This window comes from Cantharellus anzutake (genome assembly GCF_015039405.1).
Source record: "Cantharellus anzutake strain C23 chromosome Unknown EI90scaffold_11, whole genome shotgun sequence".
NCBI lineage: Eukaryota > Fungi > Basidiomycota > Agaricomycetes > Cantharellales > Hydnaceae > Cantharellus > Cantharellus anzutake.
Genome location: NW_024066961.1, coordinates 477848 through 495140, shown reverse-complemented (window position 1 = coordinate 495140; position 17293 = coordinate 477848). Strand labels below are relative to the sequence as shown.

At 48.3% G+C, this 17293-nt stretch overlaps 5 protein-coding genes across 5 annotated transcripts; 3 read left to right on the top strand and 2 right to left on the bottom strand.

Annotated features, from left to right (window-relative positions):
* The first annotated feature begins 95 nt into the window (after positions 1–95).
* EI90DRAFT_2992420 (TB2/DP1, HVA22 family-domain-containing protein) lies at positions 96–2373 on the top strand. The gene is made up of 6 exons (XM_039056133.1): positions 96–199; positions 265–300; positions 561–716; positions 786–849; positions 935–1951; positions 2015–2373. Exons 2-5 carry the CDS (start codon positions 272–274, stop codon positions 1889–1891), a joined length of 1206 nt encoding a protein of 401 aa, XP_038919156.1. The 5' UTR covers positions 96–199; positions 265–271; the 3' UTR covers positions 1892–1951; positions 2015–2373.
* A 1291-nt stretch (positions 2374–3664) lies between these two features.
* Positions 3665–4087, top strand: EI90DRAFT_3119635 (uncharacterized protein; the record flags this gene model as incomplete). Its single annotated transcript, XM_039063226.1, has 2 exons — positions 3665–3810; positions 3901–4087. 2 exons carry the CDS (start codon positions 3665–3667, stop codon positions 4085–4087), a joined length of 333 nt encoding a protein of 110 aa, XP_038919155.1.
* A 2354-nt stretch (positions 4088–6441) lies between these two features.
* On the bottom strand, positions 6442–7894 carry EI90DRAFT_3045387 (uncharacterized protein; the record flags this gene model as incomplete). Its single annotated transcript, XM_039059401.1, is given in 4 exon segments — positions 6442–6598; positions 6621–6751; positions 6762–6791; positions 6941–7894. Coding segments are annotated over 2 exon segments (938 nt in total), but the record flags the coding sequence as incomplete, so codon positions are not given.
* Positions 7895–11140: 3246 nt separating this feature from the next.
* EI90DRAFT_3045378 (uncharacterized protein) lies at positions 11141–12900 on the top strand. The gene is made up of 5 exons (XM_039059400.1): positions 11141–11185; positions 11244–11332; positions 11390–11752; positions 11823–12455; positions 12592–12900. The coding sequence occupies exons 2-5, from the start codon at positions 11269–11271 to the stop codon at positions 12804–12806; spliced, it is 1275 nt and encodes a 424-aa protein (XP_038919153.1). The 5' UTR covers positions 11141–11185; positions 11244–11268; the 3' UTR covers positions 12807–12900.
* Positions 12901–12963: 63 nt separating this feature from the next.
* EI90DRAFT_2911720 (ARM repeat-containing protein) lies at positions 12964–17159 on the bottom strand (the record flags this gene model as incomplete). The annotated part of the gene is given in 20 exon segments (XM_039054432.1): positions 12964–13083; positions 13140–13225; positions 13289–13355; positions 13412–13539; positions 13590–13619; positions 13671–13768; positions 13821–13999; positions 14059–14334; positions 14382–14671; positions 14684–14946; positions 15004–15166; positions 15221–15375; positions 15425–15531; positions 15581–15682; positions 15740–16072; positions 16119–16343; positions 16396–16617; positions 16674–16736; positions 16787–16956; positions 17060–17159. The coding sequence occupies 20 exon segments, from the start codon at positions 17157–17159 to the stop codon at positions 12964–12966; spliced, it is 3177 nt and encodes a 1058-aa protein (XP_038919152.1).
* Between the last annotated feature and the right edge of the window lie 134 nt (positions 17160–17293).

Sequence of the window (17293 nt, the reverse complement as noted above, 5' to 3'; positions counted from 1 at the left end):
CCTGCGGCGCAGCTTGCCTACGTGGAGAAGCCTAAGAGGAACGCGCTAACCGTGACACGCGTGACTAGTGGGTGTTGTTTCATTTCCCCGCCCATCAATCTAGTTATGTAATCAAGCAACATCACGCGCCCCCCACAAACGCACACCGCGCGCGACGCAACGCAACAAGGGGAGGAAGATTCATATAAAAGGCTCAACAGTACGAGGACGACGTAACATACGCACACGTAACTTTTTGAGTTAACCTTATATTTTTGCTTCTAGCAAACCAATGTTTTACTTGCTATCACGTATAGTCAGGTTCGTTTCAAAGACAAAAGATCATCTGCCTAACCTCGTCTCTAACGGATCCTTTTCCCCCCCCCCCAACTCCTCCGACCTTTGGTTTGATTATCTCTAACCTCCTTTACTTGTTTGCCTGTTATGCCCCTGATCGTGCTCAACTTGCGACTTGTTACCCTAATACGGCGGCGGCGGCGGCGGCGGCTTGCTTTCGCGTTAACTTGGACTTGGCACCTGGATTTGACGATCGACGATTACACTTGATGAACCAACATCAGCTTGACTGGCGCTTTCCTCTATCCAGCATATGGATCTTACAAGACCCTCGCGCATAGACCCGCATTAGAGGAAGATCTCGAACGTTGGTTAATGTATTGGTCCGTTCTGGGATGTATCATCGCGATCGAATACGTAGCTGAATGGCTAGTTCGATGGTATGTGTTGGTTGTTTACTTTGAACCTTGTTTTTTGGGTTTTGGGGTTTTGATCTATCGGGTTAATAGGATCCCATTTTATTGGGTGATCAAGACGATGTTCTTACTTTACCTCGTCTCACCTCAAACTCAGGTATGTAATGTTTGTTTCGCGCCTTAATTCGCGTAATTCACCATTCACCACCCTCCACCCTCCCCCCCCTTTCCATCATCCCCAGGGAGCAACATACATCTATAAACAACATCTCGAACCATTCCTATCCGAACATGAACAAGAAATCGACACAGCGATCATCAAAGCAAAAGTAAAACTCTACGATTTCGTCCAAGCTAAACTTCGAGCTTTATGGGAATACGTTTCATCTTCTATCATCAATCAAGCTTCTTCTTCTTCTCCCACTCCATATAATGGTGCTCAACAACAACAACATTATAATTCGGCTCAACCACCGACGTTTGGAGATCCAGCGAGTGGACCTACGCAGATGGCATGGAATTTATGGAGGACGTACGGTCCTTCCGTGATTGCACAAGGAAGTGCAGTCTTGGCGGCCGCCACGGCAGCAGCGACCGCTAGAGCAAACACGAGCGGTCCTGGCATCGAAGCACCAGAAAGCGCTGGAAGCACAAGCACGAATATAAATACAAACGACGTCATTCCTCTCACTCGTATTAGACCTCCACTCTCACCTGTCTCACCTACGTCGTCAGCACCTTCTTCGTCTAGGGGTGTGACGACGAGGACGACGAGGAGAGGAGTATCGTTGGGGCATTCAGATCAAGGATATGAAGACGCTCGACTGTTGGCCGAACGGAAGAAATGGTCAGGAGCTAAGCTGACTTCTTTACCTTTTGTCAGTGGGAGTGAAGATGATGAAGGGGGAGGAGGAAGGGGGAGGAATCGACGAGAACCAGATGAGCCATCGTCTCCTTCAACGGGTAGCACCCCGGGTGAGGACACGACGCTAATTTCTCATGAGGGAGTGGGAACGACGAGCGTTTATTTATATTCGGGTGGGGATGATAATGGCGGAAAGTACGAAACGATCGATAAGGAGGACGTTTCAAGTGAGGAACAACCATCCGCCTCCGCTCAGCGTTCCTCTGGTGGAGGGGGATGGTTCGGTTGGGGAGCGAGCAGTTATAAAGGGTATGAAAAGCTGAAGGCTGAGTAAAATGTCATCAACAATAATTTGTCGTTCGGATTGTGTGTGGGGACGGGCTAGGGAAAAGGGGTTCGTGATTCGTTTCCTTTGCGGTCATAATCGTCGTCATCATTGAGCTTATGTCTTATCAAGGTTTTCGGCCCGCTGTTGTCTTGATGATGTTTCTTTTCTTTTTTTTTCAGCCCTTACGTGAATCAACATCTTCTTCTTTGCGCGCCCCCCCCCTCAGTCTATCACAACCGATCCATGTCTTGATGCTACGTCTTGGGACATAGCCACTACGGTGTTAAAGAAAATATAACAACAGCAACATCATCATTGGCCGCCAGTGATACCAAATTTTTCTTCAATCATTAATTACAAATGTACCCTCTTTTTCCGCCAAACTTGAGGCCTAGCTTGTCTTAACTCGATTCTTGTAAATATGTAGTTGTGTATCTGACTGTTGAATCTGTAAATATTAATATCCTCAATTGATCATTGCATGGATGCAAGTATTGTGGTCCCTTGGGTAAACGGCTTAAGTGCATGGGTCTAATATATTAACTTTGGGATGAACCACAGGAACAGGCATCTGTGCGCGGTGCATATATACGGTTGGGCATCATCAGTCAAATTCCGGTTTATGATCGACGTCATAGTGTGCAAGTTTACTAGTACAGTACGTGCAGTTAAAATAATCATATGATCAAGACGACTTTGCCGAATGATATGTATTGTGCGCTCGCTTGGCTCTTGCGCTAGCTAGACCGATTCCCCCTCCCTACTATGCAGTACTATTGGTATTTCCAACGTGTTAGGAATGTTCTCCGCGATCCATCTGTGGCAACTAGTAATCCTTATGCAATCCCAGTGCCACGTGCAAGTATATTGCGTAAGTGGGCGACGCCTAACCCCAGTATGGGTCGGTGATTAGTACGGGTTCATTATGTGCAAACATGGTATGCACTATTGCTACTATGTAGTACTATGCGCGCAAGCTTTTGTGATCAGGCGTTCACTTATATAGGGTCGCAGTTGCTGGTTCTGGTACAAGGTGAGTATGAATGATATACTTATGAAGGGGTTGCTGTCAATCCGTTTTGCCAGTTCTCTCTTCTCCGGACTTGCGCGCACGCGCATGCGCTTTCTCCCCTCTCCCCTCTGCCAGCCCATCGGCTCTGTCTGTGCGGCAACACGCCACCCGACCTAACCGTTAAAACCGATGATACTTAAAGGATTATCCTTGAAGAGAGACTGAGAAAGAGTATGTAAAAGGGGGGAACTTTGATGGAATATATATATATATAGTGACGATGACGATGACGACGAATGACCCCCCCGGTCGGAACATATTGACGATGATGTCATTCGGTTTTCCCATCCTTACTTACAACCCTGAGATCCCTAAAACACATTACAATATATATATATTACACTTTGCTGTAATCAGCAAGTTGTTGTTTGTTTGCTTTTTTGATCCCTTGCGACCGTGTTATGATCCCTTATGACAACTAGACCCTCTCTCTCTCTCTCTCTATACTCCATTCAATATGTTTTTTTTATATTATATATCATAGAGTACAGTATATAAGGCGCGGGTAATTGCTGAACCTCCAAGGAGAGCAGGACGACCACGTACACATACACGTACCTCACAAAGAAAAAAAAGGACCACCTCTCTTCTTCCTCCCAAACTCTTTTGACTCTCCCCGCCTTCTTCCAACCCAAAACACCTTCTCGGCCGCGGAAAAAGATCTATAGTCTAGTCCTCTCCCCCCATTTTTTTTCTTCTTGTGATCGATGGCTTCATCATTAATCTTCTCCTCTTCGACCTCCTCAACCTCTTCTACCGCCCCATCCTCACCTAGTTCGACCGCTTCCAACATTGATCTCTCTCAACAACTCGTTTTCGCCTATTCGTTCGCTTTGGCAGAGCACACTAGACGGTACGCGTGTTGTTCCTCCAGAGCGGCCCCGGCCCCGGCCCCCCCCTCCCCCTTGCCCTTGACTGAAAAAATTTCCTTTGGTTCCTTCAGACAATTGAGAGATGCGTATAGGCAAGCGGAGTTGGCAGCGGCTGAGAGGGCGAAAAGAGGGGTACCCGTTTCGATGAAGATGCCTATTATTCCGCCTCCACCGAACGCTACTGGTACCATCGTCGCTGGTGCCACTACTACTGGTCGAAGTATCACGACGACTACTACTACTATGCGCGCTCACTAAGTAATAGTAGTGGCTAAGTGGCAGCATTAAAGGGGGGTTGCTTTCTTTCAGTTTTGGGGTGAGTGAAAAGAAAAATAATCACGGTTCTCTTTGTTCTTCTCTCTGACTGTGCATGGTCATGGCCATATTTGCAGTTGTATAAGCGTCGTCGTACCTTTTTTATATTAAAAGATCACTACCTAAGTACTAGTGGTCTATTTTTTGGCGGGTTTTCTTTCTCTTCTTCCTTTCAAGCTGGCTTAGCTAGTATCTGCTCTCCTCCCCCCTCACCCACCCCCCGCTCCTCTCCCTTGGTTGTTAATCCCGCACCACCCTCGCACCCTCTTCCCTTTTTGCTTGCTCTGCCCAGGTTCCTTCATACAACCATTTTTGTACCATAACGCGCGCGCGTTCCGTCATCGAGGGGATCCAATTTTCTTATTATTCCTTTTGGTTCAACTTGCAATAAAACGACATTGTTCACACGCAACGCCAGATCAAAATGTCATATGTGAAAACCGTATACATATTGCGTGTTCTGTCGTATATGTGTGTGTGTGTACATTACTTGCTTTCCCCCCCCCCCCCCCCTTCGCGATCGTCCGAGGAAGTGAGATCGAATGGTGAACATCGGGTTGTATTGCAATGTGGGATCCCTTTGTGATTATTTGCTTACTGTAACAAGCGAACGTTGGAAACACAGGCGCTATGTAGTAAAAGTACCAGCGCGTGACGACACAGTATTATGCACATTGGCCAGGGGGTTCAATGACCTTATCGCCTAAAGTTGGGATCTAGGTCAATATTGGTTTAATTGATGTTTAAACCTCCTGTCCGACGTCATTCCGAGCGAGTTATTGTATAAGGGGTCTTGTGAGAGAGTAAGCATACGTCATAGGGACGCGCGGGGGGAACGGGCCAGTGGAAAAAGGGAAGCTGGAAAGCTGGAAAAGAACTGAAAGGAGCTTGGGTTCGGATCTTCCTCCCTTTTGTAGGCGGGGGTGGAATAGATATATTTGCTATGGTTTGTAAGAGATAGGTATAATTATGACGTCGATGTGCTGGTTTTACATTTTTTGCTTTCTGACTTATGTAATGAATTGAGTTTCCAGTTACAGTAAACGGTGTGGCAATTGCTTTTTCTTTTTTTTCGCGCGCGCGCATACATGCGGTGGGTTGATGATGATGATGATGATGACGATGACGATGACGAAGGAGACGGACAGGGGGGAAGAAAGGTGATCAGTTGGGAATGACATGACCATGGATTGGGGTACCTACGTTTGGTCAATCCACAATTAATCCATGCATTTGCGCGCATGTGGGCCATGATCCACGGATCAACCGCATTTCCTTTTCAGCAAATTTACATATATATAGAGATGTCAGGTCAACGACTTGAATGAATGAAAAATGAGTCAAGGGCGCACGGACGCCTCGCGCGCGCGCGCGCGTGAGAGAAAGAGAAAGAGAGAGCTGCGGGAAAGTTCGAGGAAACGGTTGATGACATGATAGTAACATGTACTAACATGTTACTATACTTGTATGGACGTGCCGGTCTTGGGAAAAGAGTAAAGTACTAGACCCCCTTGATGAGATGTAATTTTTCCCCTGAGGGAAGGGGGAAAGAAGTGGAACGTTGAGTGAGAACAGGGTAGTAATTACGAGGGGGGGACGTGGGGAGATCGGTGAAGACGGAATCGTGAGAAGAGAGCTGAGCTAGGAGAAGTCAACAACGTCAAATCATCGAAGTAACCCAATCGTGGATGAGGGCTCCTCCGGATCCGGAGAAGGCTTACGGGAACAATGTGTGTGGGGTAAAGGTAAGGGGGGGTGGCTTGATTGGGCCACGTGTGCCGTGATTGTCCATTGTACTGCGCAAGTGATTGTCCAATAGTAGAAGCTGGTGTTACCAGTTGATTATCAGCCAGGTATGTGAGAAAAAAAGTCCCAGGGCCACGTCGTCGAGCAATGGTTCACGCCATGCGTGCGAACCACTCTCCCCCCCCCTTCCATCGGCCGACCATGACCGTAGCCCAAATTAGAAACGTATAACTCGGTACTCCAGAGCGATTGACTACATTGGGTTGATCCGCCACAAAAGACGGATGCATGATGACACGGGCACGGGCACGATGACGTCGTGTCAAATGTACAGTCAACGCCGCAAAGGCAAGTTTTTCTTTTCTTTTTTTTTTTGTTCCTCAGCGAACAAAAAGGGCGTTAATTCTTTTAGTGCGGGATTCCGGAACGGAGAAACTTGATCGTAACGGCGGAACCATGGGCCGGTCAAGGGCTGCTTATCCACAGACAACAACAGCCAGGGGGTTTGTCATCATGGCATCCCCACGCACGATATAGTAATAAATTATTTCGATCGGGACAATCGTTCCGACTGCCCCCCCGCGCGCCGCACCGTTGGTCTACATAGAGGTCGTTCAACTATAATGCAAGCCAGGATGCATGCAGCACAACGCGTAGTTAGACGCACGTTAGGTTGAAGTGATCCATACATGGCGATAATCATGGTACGTTGATCAGAAGATGACGCCAGTTGTTGTGCTGCAGGTTTCGGTCCATGGAAAAGATGCAAATCGATCAAAAAGTTAAACGCCTAGCTAGCTAGGTGAATCGGCAGATCGAGGAGAGCACGGAAAGAGATGATACAACAGAGCTTGAAAAAAAAAAAAACAGAAAACAAAAAAAGACATGAATCAGTACCGCCATGACCGTATGCGACGCCGGTATCTGTTGTGGTCAAGGAAAAAGTCCTCTATCAGAGCCCACCTTTTTAAAGGGATCTGCGACAGAGGCCCTAGTATGTCTCACCCACCAGCCTAGCCTTTGTATCTCGCGACTCAGCATGTCATGGATGCCGTGACAACGGAATTCGGCATGGAGGAGCGAGGGATTGACACGTGCGTAGCCATCCGACATGTCATCGAGCCAACGCACAATCCCCTCATCGAGGTAATCCGTGGTCTCCTCCTCGGTCGGGTTCACTAGTGACACGGTGACTTCCCAGGAGAGCGTTTGAAGGTGTTTTAACGATTTTACAACGCCAAATAAAGAACTGGTAGGACATTTTTGGTCGAGAGGGGACCAGCAGAGCTGAACTGGAATAAAGTGGAATCTGATCGTCAAATCGGTGAGGAAGGTGAATGTCCTGATTACTTGGTAGGATGGCGGAATTTCGCTGTCCGATCTATGGTCCTCACTAATGGTCAAGCTGCGAAGTGACAATGCAGAATCCTTGAGCGATTCCAGATCGTGAGGTCGACGCGGCCAAACTAAAGCACGGTCCAGGAATTCCACGGAGGTGAGCGTTGTGCATCCTCGTGCAAGATGCAGCGGCACACCCACCATACGGAGCTTTGATAAGGAAGGGAGTGGAATCGTAGGAGGAATGAAATTGTGTATGGAATTCAAGCTGAGGTCCGTAAGATTTGGAAATTCCGAATCCATAACTAATTTTTGCACACCGGAACAACGGAGCTGCTTCAAAGATGGCATGTCTAACAGGGATATTGTGTCGTAAACACCTCCGAGAGAAAGATATTCCAATGCTTGTAGAGTGGACGACATGTTGTCATGAAAGCGGACATGCCCACACATGAGTTCAACCTTCACAGATTTGAGTGAGGGTATGGGGGGCACCTCGAAACTTTCGGCATAATATATCGCCAAGTGCCGAAGCTTAGGTTGTGAGGTCAAGAAACCACCCCACTTTGATTGTGTGATATCGTCAGCAATAGATAATCTAATGGTCTCCAGCTGACATTGTGCTGAGGAGGTCCACATGGCGGGGAAGCTGCCCAGATCTTTGCCGTTACCGGACAGAGTCAACTCGATGAGATGTGAGAATTTGGTGAAGATACCTATAAGTCTTTCGAGAGACTTTTGCGCCTTGTCCTCAGGCGCAACGCAGGCACCACTAACCGAGAGGGACAGACGCTTCACGACAGACACCGAAGTGGTGTTCATGAACTGATCGAGCCTTTCGAAATGTTCCTGGTCGAGTGAAGCAAGAAATTTGAAGCTCCGGAAGAGGAGATATGCGCAAACACGTCGAACGTTGCGACTCGTGAGACTCATGCCGTCGCGCAAGGTTTTGAAGTCAAGAAACGTGAGTATGTGATGCGCAACCTCGTATGGAAGTCCAAGAAAATAAAATGGCTTTGTGAGATCCTTAATTATCGATCACGCATGTGGATATATATATGACGTTGAGAGGCTGTTGCAAAACTGCATTTGCGCTCACCTGTGCCCCATCTATCTGGTTGGTAACTTCATTATCATAAAGCCCGTCGGACGATAGGGATAGGCCCAAGACTCTGTTGTCTTGGGCTGAGTGCCCTTCCATACATATCAGTACCACCAACTATGTGGACAACTACAATGTACAATACCCATCTTATCGTGATCGTGTTGTTGACAGTCGAATTCACGGCAATCTCCGTTGCCTCGAGCCTGACGATGTCCCGAGGCAACCCAACCCAACCAGCGGAGAAATAGTTGTCTAGGAGATGTTTAGGGGCTACTGAGCAGTTTCAACTTAGAGAAGATGGCTATGAAACTTTTCAAGAGATTTCTCGCGCTACCTCCCCTAAACTCGGTTTTCACATGACGCGGGCAAGCAGCCAGACCGTCGAAAGTTAGACACCTCACAGGGGACATCGAAGGGGGTGTATTCATGAACTGACTGACGGAGACTCCCTCGTCGCAAAGCTGTATGTCAGCAAACAATCTGAAGGCGGGAGGAGATCAAGCGTAAAAAAAACATGTCGAACATTGCGACTTGTCATGAGCATGAGATATATTAATTACCGTCGCGTAAGGTTTTTTGAAGTCGAGAAAGTGTGGATTGCACAATCTCGTATGGAACTTGAGATGGCCCTTAACGATCGCCCCTCCCATGCGCGATGTCGTTGAGGTTGTGCATGCAGCCGAACTTTTGACCAAACAGCCGTGCTCACCCAAGCTCCACCTGCCTGATTTGCGCCTTCATCATAGAGCCATTGGATGACAGGCTCGAGACTCTTTCGTCTTGGATGGTCAGACGAACGCAGGGCCCCAGTATGGATATATATCAGTGGTTCACCCTTGTGTGGGCGCTTGCCGCCTGTACGGCAGGTTGTGTCTCTTGAGAGATGCAGTAATGAACCGGTCACACACATTGGGAAAAAGAGGATGTGTTCCAAGGGAGTCATTCCACCGGTGGCAAGTTGCAAGGACTGATATGTACATTGAAGAGAAACTAAAGTTGACGTACAGGCGGGATGAAAAGGTATGGCAGAAAAATGAAATGTGGTTGAACGAAGGGATCCGGAATGCTGTGTAATTGTGGGTCCTCGAAGTATGGCATGCAGCACCTTTAAAAATACCGTAGACGCTGCACTTCCTAAGGGACCCAAATTTCCATCTATGGAGTTAAACAATGGCGGCGAGACCTCGTAGTTTCCCGATGGTCTCAATGTGACAGTCGTCTCCAACGTATTTTCCTTTCGATGGAGGGTATGAAAGTTGTTCTTTCGGAGGTTTATATAGGCAGATCCAGAGGACCCCTGGGAATTCGATGTCATTCATTCGGTTCAAAGATTTGGGACGTAATGCGCACGGGCCTTGCATCCAAACATGCCAGTCTGGATGGGGTTGCATTGCGGTTCTTGGCATCAGGTTACACAGTAAGGGCGGTTGTTTTATTCAAACAGACGCGGGATACCTGGGGCTACACAGTCACGTTGGAGAAAAAGTTCGGAGACTATTGCGATCTCTTGGTTGGCTTACTTCGCGAGTATGACACCAGAACAACATGGATGGCTTCTCATTCCGAGGAGTGGCCCGCTTCATCTTTCTTTCGATCTGCCAGAGAAATTGGTTGCCTCAGATGAGAGACACGGGATCGAGGGCCGCGCCACGGTTGTATTGCAGTGCAAGACGATCACACTGGCGAGGATCGTGTGGCCAAGTTTACCTGGCTGAACGACTTTCACGCACAGCGCTACCGTAATATTCTGGATATCCTTGGGTTGACAACAACGAGTACACGGAGCCTCGCGAGCCATGCTCCCTGCATGTACCAATTCGGACATGTTACCGCGACTACCCATTTGCCAGACTTCTTCAGAGCATGAGAAATCTTATATTCAAGATAACTGACAAATGCGATGAAGCGATGGAGTCGGCTCCGGGCCTTGAATGACCCATGCAAGCGTTGGCCTGGCGACGGCTGAGGCTGCATCACGGTTCTCAGCATCGAGTCACACAGTAAGGGCAACCAAGTGGATTTGGGAATAACTGGAAGTGACCTGTACACCTGTTTGTCTGTGCATTGGCGTGCAGGACGTAGGTTGTTATTATGTGCTCGTACATATATCGGGAGCCATTACTAGTTTTGGACTATCCCTCTCCAGCTCATTCGTAATCATCATTCGTAGCTTACGCGGGGAAAGTCTGTTAAATGGGTGTTGAAAACATGGTTTGTCAAGTGGGGGGTAACACGAGCGGGCTGAAAGCCAAGGAGGTGGGTTCGTCATGCATGGTGGTCGCAACTTCGCTAGTCCAGAGCTCGCCTCACAACTAGGCCGGATTCGCTACCGAGAAAGCAGGATCATCAGTATCAGTCATTGGATGTCTAAGCACCTGCATAGGACGAAGTCCTTGCACAACACGGCATGCCTTCCCCACAATGGCTAGCTTAACCAGTGTCAACAGATGTTTCAGGGCAAGGTTGCCAGGTATAGGTTATAGGGAAGCAACAGGATCTAGTTTGCGAGCGATGAACAAACATCGCCATCCGCGGAGGTCATGCAGGAAGAACATCTAATTACATGAAAGCACAGAACTAAAAAGATGTTGCCCATGCATTGCATACAATATCAGCAGAAAGTGCAGATACTGCATTCGAGTTAGCAAGATGGCAGGTGTTCATGTTGGAAACCCTTCAAAAGAGACAGCGATGGGTAGAGTCGACAGTCCTCCGAACAATGAGTCTCCGTTGTACATAAGTGTTCAAGCTTGAGACTATACATATATATATTCGGCAGTGACCAGAGGACCCTGACATCACCTTTAGCAACAGCACTCGGGGTCATGGAGGATAGCTCTGGCATAATGCTTGTAAGCGCGACAAATGCTGTTTAAAACGTTGACGGAGGGTGGCTTAAAGGACCTCCAGGATCATTTTGTTCTCACGAGGGCGCATGTTCATTCGATTCAAGCACAGACGAATGCAGCGTCTATTCACAGCTCCGAGAAGCGCAAGTCGTAAGTTGACGTGGTATCGCTCCCAATAAGCTGACGTTCATTTTAATCTAACATCAGGCATGCTCTCTGAGCCTTTAAGCAGGGCTCACACCTTAAAATCATGTATTCCGGCTGTCACGACAGTTACCAACGCCTATATCCCTTCTACAACCTCTTTCTCCTTCCATACCTCATCGAATCTCTCTGAATCATACCGAAAACGTCGGGCACGAGCCGTCAAAAAACGAAACCTAGAAAGAAAAGCAGCCATCGCAGGAGAGCAAGCCAGAACTACACCTCATCCCGCCCTAGGACATCCTCTGCATGACGATTCGTTATGGTTGAACAGTGATTTGGCGAGGATTCTAGTTGGTCCTAAGGATTTGGAACCTCTTGGGCAAGTCACGGGGAAGATTTGGAGCAACGAAAGGAAGAGTGGTGGTAAGTCTGTTTTTTTGTGAGGACTATTAGTGATGCCTTATCTATGCATCTAACTTCGGTACATTACTAGCCTCAGCCTCCTCCACTTCTGCCTTCGATGAAACTCTCAACTCAGACCCTACCAAATCTCAACGTATCCAGCTCCCCAAAGCCTTCGCTTTCGGTATAGGACCCTCTGAACAGAAACTTCTTTTCCAAGATTTGCCCGTCATCGACCTTCAGAAACGCTTCGAATTTTCTATAGTGACAGAAAAAGAACGGATGTCTAGAGCGGCCTTTGAGGACCTCAACGATGACAGTGCTAATACGATCAGCAAAAGCGGAAGCAAGGGCGGTGAGACGATCCATAAGGGATGGTTGCCTGCCAATGGGACCACCACTCTCGGTTCCACCACCGAAGTGGGAGCAGAATCCTCAACCAAACGACTCCTTGGCTCAGACGCTTCGACAGATCCTTCCTCTTCCCCCTCTGATCCCCCTCTTACCACCCACGGATCTTCTTCCATCACAGCACGCTCCGAAACCCAAGTCGAAAACCTCAACCACTTCCTGGATGTCACCCGTCTCAACACCGAAATGCTGGCCCGGATAACTGGTTTAAGCAATGCCAACGCAAGAGGGATAGCATTTGAGAACAGGAAGAGGATCGTCGATGCTTTTTCAGAAGGGAAACCGAACGACACGGGAAGGTCAGAAGTTCAAGGTGAGTCCACACTCAAAGGTTGCACGCCGTTGTTTGGTTCTCTTCGTTTCTGTTTGCTACCGGGTTTTAGCTTTCCGTCTTTATATCTGAGGGAAGGGACGGGCCATGCTAAATGTTCGGTTTCCCCCACTTTCAGCTGCGCTATTAACATGGAAAATCCGCAACCTTTGGGAACATCTCACGCGAGCCAAACACGACATTCACAATCGAAGATCTCTCCTTCTTCTCCTCCATCAACGTGCCAAAGTCCTAAAGTACTTACGACGAATGGATCGTGGACGGTATCTTCGGGCACTGGATCGTATTGGAGTTGATGCGCGTGCCGTGGAGGGACAGATCATTCTCCGGTGAAGATATGCAGGGCAAGACAGGCCACAGTGCATGTTGTAGTAGTGTCATTCCCTACGCATCTGACATTGGTCGAATCATCATGCAAAAGCCCGAGAACATTTTCATGTGAACTAAGCTCTAAGCCGAAATGCCAGCCCCCAAGCTGTATTGGCCATAGTCAACCTATGATGATGCGTTGAACAACATTCGCTTCGTTTTCTGTGAGCTGTCTAGCAATCAGAGCGAAAGTATTTGGATCTGCCGAAGCACATTGTTGGATGAATGATAGGAGATAGGCCTACGAGGTCGCGAGTTCTGTGATTTGGCACTCTCACCAGAAATCATTTGACTTACCCTCATATCAAGTTGAGAGACGGGGTCGTCTTTCAAATCCTCGTCATCTTCAGCAGACTCAGGCTTCTCTACCTCGTCGAGAACATCTGTCGAAATGTGGCATCAACGATGTCATTCGAAAAGGGTGGATTCTAATGCATCATCCCTACCTGACAAAAAAACAAGTTCTTCATCTTTTATGCCTTCGAATATCTCATCATCGGCCCATTCATCATCCTATGAAATTAGCGCAAGTGTGAGTCAGCGTTGTGTGTTCCAACAGGGCAGCTTACCCCATCATCGGATTCCACATTATCTGGCTTCGTCTCTTCTTTCGTGAGTGTTTCGGTCGCTTGCAATTCATGAAGAATAAGTTTGAGTGCCTTGACCGGAAACTTAGTTCGCTCATATTCAGTGGGTACTTTCAAGTGATGTCAGGTTGTGTGAAAGCGGATTGTCAACACAGCTTACTTTGTTTGGCCCGCGATCGAGTCATCACAACTGTGACGGACGAGTTCAATGCATACGTCATTGTGCAGGGTGTTCACGTACCGTCCCTTGTCTCCGGGCGAATGATAATGTCACCTTTAACATCGATTTCCTTCAACCGGAGATTTGGCGCCAGGAAAAGATCACATAGTGCCACAATACTAGGATGCGGTAAATGAGAGTGAACAATATACCAGGGCGCCGTTCACGCACCTAATTCTGCAGGGCCAAAAACCAATAAAAGACTCAGCGTATTCGCACCATGTTTTAATTAATATGTTGAGCCCATTCTCTGAAGTTGACGGGCCTGTCGAGACCGTCATGGATTCTAGGAGGGACAGCACGGTATCTCTGTGTGAATGGATCAAAAAGGCGAAGGGAACGATCAAACTCTGATAAAAAAAGAGTTTGAATACCATAAAGAAGCTGAACTACAGTTTGGCTGGCAAACCTGAATGAAAGTTGTCGTTTCGGCAGTGGGTATTCGATTTGCCAGCGTCTGAAGCAGCTCAGGGAGGACTGGGAATATTGCTTCTCCACAGTTGCGAATCAAATGGACAATCAAATCTCCCACCAGCAAGCCAGCTGCTTCATTTTCTGAAGGGGATACCATTTTCGAGACGAGAGCAAGCACAACTTGGATACCTGATTGACCGGATGGATTCCTCCAAGAAATCAATTGATCTGAGCCTTTCCGAACAATTAGTGTCACACATTCGCAGCCATTCTATGAGGTGATGAGCACATGAGAATTGGCATGATATAATGACCCACAAGAATAACATCCCTATCTGTTGCCATCGACAAAGAGTTGAACAGGGAAGGCGCTAATCCCGCAACGAAGCCATCGCCGAGCTTTCCCTTATCCGCAGCCTCTAAGATACCTGCTGTCAACTCCAAGGCTGAACTTGCTATCCATGATTCTTGCGGCTTCAGTGCGGCCTGGTCCAGCGCGCCTACAATGGCTGGGAGCAGCCTGTTGACCACAGAGCTAAATGCATCGGGAGATGGCGAGGCAGCAAGTGCTTTGACCATCTCAGCAATTTCAGAGAGCAGGATAGGGTCTTAATTGAGACTGAGCGGCTCGGCATGCAACTCGGAGCGGCTTTGTAACTTGCCTTCATAGTTCCGTTTCCAAACATCTACGAGAGCGGCTGTTAGTGAAGACACAACGTCTGGATTCAGCCACGATCCAAGGTCAATTTGAACAACTATCGTCAAGGTGTCAAGTATTAGGGAGAGGGTCTCATCAGCAGCAGTAGAGAGGAAGGGTGCGAGTGTCGCAAGAATCCTAGGTGCATAAGATTTTGCCAGGGGGGATTTGGCGGAGCGTGTGAGTCTGCCAACGCGAGTATAAGTGGGATGTAAATGGTTCGGGTATAGGAAGAACGCCAACCTCTGGATTGCCTTGACTGTGGAGACCTTCACGGGGATACCTGCGTGAGGCAACTCTATGACTCCCACAGCAGCATTGAGATACTGCCCAGTAAGTTCCGGCGACAAGAAGGTAGCAAAATTTCCAGCGAAAACAAACGCACGCCCCTGCAAAAATGGACAGTCTAACCAGATGAAAGTTACAAACCACCACAGACTTTGTCATGCACAGCACAAACCATGAATTCCAAGAAGCGAAGGTATCACACTGCCGAGCAAAGTGTCGGTGTCGAATGGTTTTGGCCGTCCTTCGTCGGCTTCGGCCTGGACGATATCAGACAAGGCGTCGGATTCTGCGCCTAACACTGCTAACGCAGCTTCGAGGGGTTTCCACCTAAAGAACCGGTCAAGGTAGATGTATAAGGAGTTGATAGGTCGCATACCAGTCCGCGTTGCCTTCTTGGCGGGCCTGGCTGGACTGTTCGACAATTCCGGCCGTCGTTTCTTGCAACTTGCGCACAGTAGACGTGGAGAATGCATCGAGTAGGTTCTGATATCGAACTGTCATTAGGACAAATTGGGACAGAAAGTAGTGGCACTACCTGGAGGAAATCGATCGTTGCTGTTCTCAACGTCATCAACGGAGCATCGTCATCTTGTTCCGCTATAAAAGCGTTGCTATCGGATGACCAAGTTTGTCGCTGTAGACGTGACGTTTCAATATCATCGCAACGGAAAGAAAAATCAAAGCTGCGCACGTCGTCTTCTGTCATTTGAGCCCATAGAGGCACCAATCTCACGCACCGCTCTAGGTGAGCCTCATCCCGGTCAAGAAAATAAGACTGCAGGACTCGTGAGCGAGCCGCAAGACCCAGAAACTCAAATATGGAGGATGCGAGCACGGGGAGGGCGACCATTTGGTCTGGATCATCCGCTGGGGTTGTGGGAGGTGGTGTTTCGTTATCGTGAGCCACATAGTACCGTTGAAATACCGGAAGCAAAGCTTCTAGATGGCTGATGCTGATCGCAACGAAATTCGGGTACACAGGTGCCAATATTTTGGGAAGGGAGATGGCAATCGCAACTAACGTCTGGTCGGCAGTCAGTTACATGCGTGCAACGTGGACATTGTCATACCCGGAATATCTGAAGGCGGACGGCAAGTGGGGACCAGTCCGGAGAGCCGCGGAGCTCTGCAAGAGGATCCGCCTCCAAAAGGGCTCCGAAAGTCTCAAGCCACTGTGGCAGGACACCCGAAGATGCTTCAGCGATTGCATCTGGGTATTGATCCTTCACCATGATCAGTGATACAATGGATTGCTTAAATGTGGATATTGCACGCGCCCGGGTAAAGTTGGTGTGCTGCCGAAATAATGAGTCGCGGTGCCGTAACATGTTCGGGGAATGACGACACCTCAGCCTGACCCACAACAGTAATAAGGATAGGCACTAGCTCTCGGAGGACGGGAATGAGTTGTTCCTCAGTCAGCTCGTCCTTTGAGAGATCCGAAAATACTTGGAGTGCTCCGTGAATGGCATCAGTGGAACCAGACTGGAGCAAGCCAATGAGATCGTTCAACAATGTCGAGTAATGATCTGGCCAGTCACTATGAGCTATTTTTGAAATCACCGAAGCCTGGGTTTTCATGATTATTATATAGACAAAGTACGACTGATGGTGATGGAACTTACAATGACAGATCGGATCCCGCGTGCTGGATCGGAAAGGCCGCGAAACAATGTCGATCTCACTTGCTCTTTTATCTTCAATAAGATTAGATTTTTCACGTAAAATGAGAAGGAACTACACTTGCTTCGGGAGGCGCAGAGGTTCCTTTCCATGCGTTGAAGATCGGTGACCACCGCTCATTCACGTACTTACCCACCGCGGCGGCTGCGGAGTGAAGGACGCGCGCTTCAGAATCAAGTGAGGTAGAGACAGTCATTGAAGGCTTATCTGTCTCAAATGAAAATTCTCCGACGGAGAAACGCAGATTGTGGCAAGTTCTATGGGTGTTTCTATTTTGCGGATCGCGATCATTGCGTCATGACAATGGCAGCAAGTTACATTCACCCACGATTCTGTGTAAACAGTTCAGAAAGCTTAAGCTCAGCCTGGATACGAATATTTGGGTCTCCATCGAGAGTCCCTGCCAGACACTGCGTTAAGAACGACATTTCTAGTTCCTGACCGCGTTCAACGGATGCAAAATAGACTCAGGCTTTGTTGGCTCGCACGCGCGGCGACGAAACCTCCACGTATATGCTTTGCGGCCATGAGTGCCAACTGGGAAGCCAATCATGCTGCTACC

Excerpts from the sequence above, each read along its gene's own strand:
- EI90DRAFT_2992420 (XM_039056133.1), top strand. The coding sequence starts at position 272 with ATGTTTTACTTGCTATCACGTATAGTCAG. Across the intron at positions 301-560 it reads TTGCTATCACGTATAGTCAG|CTTGACTGGCGCTTTCCTCT; the intron begins GTTCGTTTCAAA and ends AACCAACATCAG. Across the intron at positions 850-934 it reads TCGTCTCACCTCAAACTCAG|GGAGCAACATACATCTATAA; the intron begins GTATGTAATGTT and ends CATCATCCCCAG.
- EI90DRAFT_3045378 (XM_039059400.1), top strand. The coding sequence starts at position 11,269 with ATGTTCATTCGATTCAAGCACAGACGAATGCAGCGTCTATTCACAGCT. Across the intron at positions 11,333-11,389 it reads AGCTCCGAGAAGCGCAAGTC|GCATGCTCTCTGAGCCTTTA; the intron begins GTAAGTTGACGT and ends ATCTAACATCAG. Across the intron at positions 11,753-11,822 it reads CAACGAAAGGAAGAGTGGTG|CCTCAGCCTCCTCCACTTCT; the intron begins GTAAGTCTGTTT and ends GTACATTACTAG.